This window comes from Kogia breviceps, chromosome 16 (genome assembly GCF_026419965.1).
Source record: "Kogia breviceps isolate mKogBre1 chromosome 16, mKogBre1 haplotype 1, whole genome shotgun sequence".
In the NCBI taxonomy this organism is placed as follows: domain Eukaryota; kingdom Metazoa; phylum Chordata; class Mammalia; order Artiodactyla; family Physeteridae; genus Kogia; species Kogia breviceps.
Genome location: NC_081325.1, coordinates 2,174,151 through 2,179,288, shown reverse-complemented (window position 1 = coordinate 2,179,288; position 5,138 = coordinate 2,174,151). Strand labels below are relative to the sequence as shown.

Sequence of the window (5,138 nt, the reverse complement as noted above, 5' to 3'; positions counted from 1 at the left end):
CCCGCTGGGTTTGCAGGTGGTAACCCCCTTCCGTAGGCTGCACTTGGGGGTCGTGGTGCAGCTTTAAGGCACATTGTTTGAAAGTGTTTTGCAGCCCCTGGACCCAAGGGCTCTGGAGAGGCTGGGCCGCCGCCCCTCCTCCCTCTGACTGACGGAGCAAGCCCATCGATAGGCCGTGTCTCTCAGCAGAGGGCGTTTGGGGTGGAACTATTCCTTCCTGTGTCTGGTTTCCTAATAAAAGGGCAGATGCCGTGGGCGCTGCCCCCCCCCACGCGCGCACACACACACAGCGGGACATTTCGCCTCCCTGGCCCCGCAGGACGATGCCAGCAATGCCCCCCAGTCTCCGGGCCCCCTCCCTCTGGACGCCGGGTGTGCGGACCTGCTGCCCTCGGCCTGGCACATCCCTCCGACGGCTCCCCAGCGAGGATGACCTGCACCCGCTCATCCGACGGAGGCGGGAGAAGGACCGAATGGCCCACAGTGTTCGGCCGGCGAGGCCCTGAGTGCCCTGTGCCCAACGCCTCTGCCTGCAGGTGTCGGACAAGGGGCCGTGGCCTCAGAACTGGAACCAAATGGGAAGGCCACGGGTGGTCAGGACCGTCCGGGAGGTTTTCTGTGGAGGCCTGAGGCCAGGCCGCCGGGGGGCCCTCTGAGGCTGGGCGGCGGCTGCGGAGGGCGGCAGATCCGCGGGCGCAGCCTGACGAGGACGAAGGGCCAGCGCGGCCCCACGGTGGCCTAAGTGTGGATGTCAGCAGGCCGGGCCCCGCCCCCCCGCCGAGCTTTAAGGTGAAGAAACAGCAGGTGCGGAAGCTCGAATGAAGCCCTGGGGGCACAGCGGGCTCGTCCTGCCCGGATGGGCTGTCGGGCAGCAGGGGGAGGGGGCAGCAGGGGGAGGGCGGTGCCGTCCAGGCCCACATGGGCAGCTGTAGGCTCTGCATGAGAGTCACGTTTAACCCAGAAGGTGCCTGACACCTGACTTCCTTCACGCTCAGTAAGTTAAGTCTCTAAAGTTAAACCTTTTACCCTCTGAGAACAAGCAAAATAGAACCGGTGCCAGTCAGTCAGGGGCAGGGGGGCCGGTGGGACCTGAGAAGACGAAGGTGTCCTGAAAGATCTCAGGCAACCAAAACAGAGTTGGAAATTCGGTCTAAAGAGAGTTAACATTTGTCTGTTTCTTTAGGTCACAGTAAAGTTTTGTATTTTGCCTCGGAACGAACTCATAAACATCAATGTTTTTAAACATTTTAAAATTCAATGTGAGAAGAGTTGTCTTTGGTTCCACTGGAGGGCCGTGAGTGTGTATATATGTGTGTGCATGCGTGTGTGTCTGTGTGTTTCTCTGTGTGTGCACGCATGCGTGTGTCTGTGTGTGCATGTCTCTGTGTGTGCATGTGTGTCTGTGTGTGTGTCTGTGTGTGCATGCGTGTCTCTGTGTGTGTCTCTGTGTGTCTGTGTGTGCATGCGTGTTTGTGTGTCTGTGTGCATGCATGTGTGTCTCTGTGTGTGTGTCTGTGTGTGTGTCCGTGAGGCTGGCGGGGCCCTGCATCGGGGCACGGAGGCCCGCGGGTCCCCCCTGCCGCCTCCCATGGGGCAGTTGGCCGCGTGCGCCCAGGTCCCCTCTTGCAGGGGGAGGCGGCACGGCCGGGCCTGCGGCGAGCTGACCGTTTGTGGAACATTTGCCTGGTGAAGGGAGGGGAGGGGAGGCAGTAGGTGGACATGGCAGGAGTTACAGCAGTGGCCTAGGAACCACGGCCGTTTGGGAAAATCACTCTGATTTCACATGAACAAAAAGGTCCGCTTAGGAATCCCCCCAGCTGTGTACAGAGCACCATGGCCCCCGAGAGCCGCTGGACGAGAGCAGGACGGGAGTCGGGAGGCTGGGGAGAGGTCCCTCCCCTTGGGCACCTTTCCTGGTGTCCTCGGCTCTGAGGTGAGAGCACGGACAGCCTACGGTCCTCTCCCTCACGCTGGCACTTGTGCCGTGTGTAACTGCCGCTCAGGCCACAGGCGCTGTGGACACAGCTACCAAACCCTGCTCGGTGGACGGCCGGGAGATACGCATGCACGTGCCTGCTCACACCTATACCTGCACACATACACACACCTGCGCGTGCACGTACACGCACACACCTTCCCGCGGAGAGTTCCCGCTGGTCCCACGCCCACCGGGGCCCAGGGCTGCCCGGGGGCTGCACCCTCAGCTCACCCGGCGAGCCTGCCTAGTAACGAGCCTGTTCCCTTGCAGGTTAGCAATCCGAAGCGATGGGCGACTGGAGCTTCCTGGGGAGACTCCTAGAGAACGCCCAGGAGCACTCCACCGTCATCGGCAAGGTCTGGCTGACGGTGCTGTTCATCTTCAGGATCCTGGTGCTGGGGGCCGCGGCCGAGGAGGTGTGGGGGGACGAGCAGTCGGACTTCACGTGCAACACGCAGCAGCCGGGCTGCGAGAACGTGTGCTACGACCGCGCCTTCCCCATCTCGCACGTGCGCTTCTGGGTGCTGCAGATCATCTTCGTGTCCACGCCCACCCTCATCTACCTGGGCCACGTGCTGCACCTGGTGCGCATGGAGGAGAAGAGGAGGGAACGGGAGGAGGAGCGGCTGAAGGCCGACGGCCCGCCGCTCGGGCCAGACAGGCCCCCGGTGCGCGACGACCGGGGCAAGGTCCGCCTGGCCGGCGCCCTGCTTCGCACCTACGTCTTCAACATCATCTTCAAGACGCTGTTCGAGGTGGGCTTCATCGCCGGGCAGTACTTCCTGTACGGCTTCCAGCTGAAGCCGCTGTACCGCTGTGACCGGTGGCCCTGCCCCAACACGGTGGACTGCTTCATCTCGCGGCCCACGGAGAAGACCGTCTTCATCCTCTTCATGCTGGCCGTGGCCTGCGTGTCCCTCTTGCTCAACATGCTAGAGATCTACCACCTGGGCTGGAAGAAGCTGAAACAGGGCATGACCGACCCTTACCGCCCGGACACTCCCGGCTCCAGCGGGAGGGCCGCAAAGCCTGGCTGCCGGGGCCCCCTCCTGCTGCCCTCCCGCTCCAGCGCCCCCGCCCTCACCGGCGGGTTCCCGCCCTACTACGCGCCCTCGGCCTCTTCCCTGGGGCAGGCGTCGGCCCCAGGCTACCCCGAGCCCCCTCCGCCCGCGGCCCTGCCCGGGACCCCCGGCGAGGGCCCCCCAGCCGGCTCCCCCGGCGGCCACCAGCACCCGCCCGCGACGGCGCCGAACTGGGCCGACCGGGAGGCCGAGCTGCAGACTTCGGCCGGGAAGGCCTCCCCGCCGTTGTCCGCGCCCGCAGCCCCGCAGCCCCCTCCGGAGGGCGGGGCGGGGAGCTCGGGCGACAGCGACGGGGAGGGGGCGGTGACTGCCGTGGAGCTGCACGCACCCCCCGAGCTCCCCGCAGACCCCGGCCGGTCCAGCAAGGCCAGTAGGTCCAGCGGCGGCCGGGCCAGGGCCGGTGACTTGGCCATCTAGCCGCGGCCTGGCATCCAAGACGCAGGGGGCTCACTCACCCCGGCGGGTGGAGCCTGGAGGCGGGAGGGGCTGGAGCGGGAGGAGGGGGCGAGCGAGGGTCGGGTTTGTGTGTCAGTGCTTTTTGCTGTTCCTAACGCTGGGAAGTAGCGGGCAGCGCGTCCGAGGCAGGGAGGGGGCGCAGGGGCGGGGCCGCCAGAGAGTCTCCCAGCAGCCCCCGCGCCCAGCACCCCGGCCGCCTGTGTTCCGTGGTGGGAAAGCAGGGGGCTCTGCGGCACTTCCGTTTCGGGGCAATTCGGTTTTCCTTTCCTACGCCCCCATCCCCGCCCCGGAGCCTCTGGACGGCCCAGCAAGTCTAGATGCTCTTAGCCTTATCTCTGTGTGAGCCTTTAACTTAGAGTTGAATTTCATTTGGGATATTTGCCAAACCGCACTAAAAATAGATTTTGAGCAAGTCCGTGTAGCGTCACTGAGTTTCTGAACCGGCATGTGAAGCCCAAGACATTCAGCCACACGCTTCATGACAAGCGGCAGGGAGCAGCCGCCCAGCAGAGGCAGAGCCGCGGCAGGCGGAGAGCAGGGGGAGAGGCAGACCCTCGAGATAAGTCTGAACAGGCGAGGAAACTGAGTAAAAGTGTGGCCGGTATGCCTTAGGTACTTATTTTTTAAGTGACATTTTGTGCTTTGATCTGAATCGTACAGGTAAGCCTATTTCCCCCACTTTCTATCTTTCAGGGAAAAATGAAAGAAAATAAAAGTATTAAAATGGATACTGACCAAGAGAATGCACATGTGTCCCATTACATACTAGTAAAGATTTGAACTTTATTTTGAAAGAAATTCTTTGACTTTATGAGTCGGCTAATTACTATGAACATGGACCATATAAAACAAAAGCAGGGGAAATCTTTAAGTGCATTTCAAACGCTTGAAGTTGTGAAGTTTTTGAACGGGAGGTTAAAAGTTAACTACTGTTGCCAGAACAATTATTTATACAGATGAATCCACGACCTACATTTTTTAACAGTACAAAATAAAACTCTTCAAGTTTCCTAACCATTCTTTGTGGGCAGCCTCTTTGCTTTCTGAAGCATGAGTGACAGTGTCGGGGTCTCCTGCCCGCGTGAGTGCGTGTGCTGGTTGGGACGAGGGCCCCGTTTGGCGTCTACACGGATCCTGCGCTGACCGGGGAGGCTGGAAGATGACACAGGGGTCCCGTCGCTGTTTGCATACAAGCCAGTGGACACTGGTGATGTTGAGCCTGGTCCTTGTCACACCTCACATCCTACCTCCTCTGCGGCTGGTCAGTTCTTGTCCCACAAAACTGCACCCTGCGCCACCTGATTCATCTTTTTGTGAATTACTGTAACTTCCTGATGATATATTTGGGGCCAGACTCCACAGCAGACTGTTGTGGGTTTTTTTTAATTTTTTATTTTTGGCAGCGTTGGGTCTTCATTGCTGCACGTGGGCTTTCTCTAGCTGTGGCGAGAGGGGTGGCCACTCTTTTGTTGCGGTGCGCGGGCTTCTCATCGCGGTGGCTTCTCTTGCTGTGGAGCACGGGCTCTAGGCGTGCGGGCTTCAGTAGTTGTGGCACGCAGGCTCAGTAGTTGTGGCTCGCGAGCTGTAGAGCGCAGGCCCAGTAGTTGTGGTGCCGGGGCTTA

General features: G+C 60.9%; 1 protein-coding gene across 1 annotated transcript; it reads left to right on the top strand.

Moving 5' to 3' along the window:
• The first annotated feature begins 2,265 nt into the window (after positions 1–2,265).
• Positions 2,266–3,477, top strand: GJA3 (gap junction protein alpha 3). The gene has a single exon (XM_059041483.2). The coding sequence runs from the start codon at positions 2,266–2,268 to the stop codon at positions 3,475–3,477; it is 1,212 nt and encodes a 403-aa protein (XP_058897466.1).
• Positions 3,478–5,138: the final 1,661 nt, after the last annotated feature.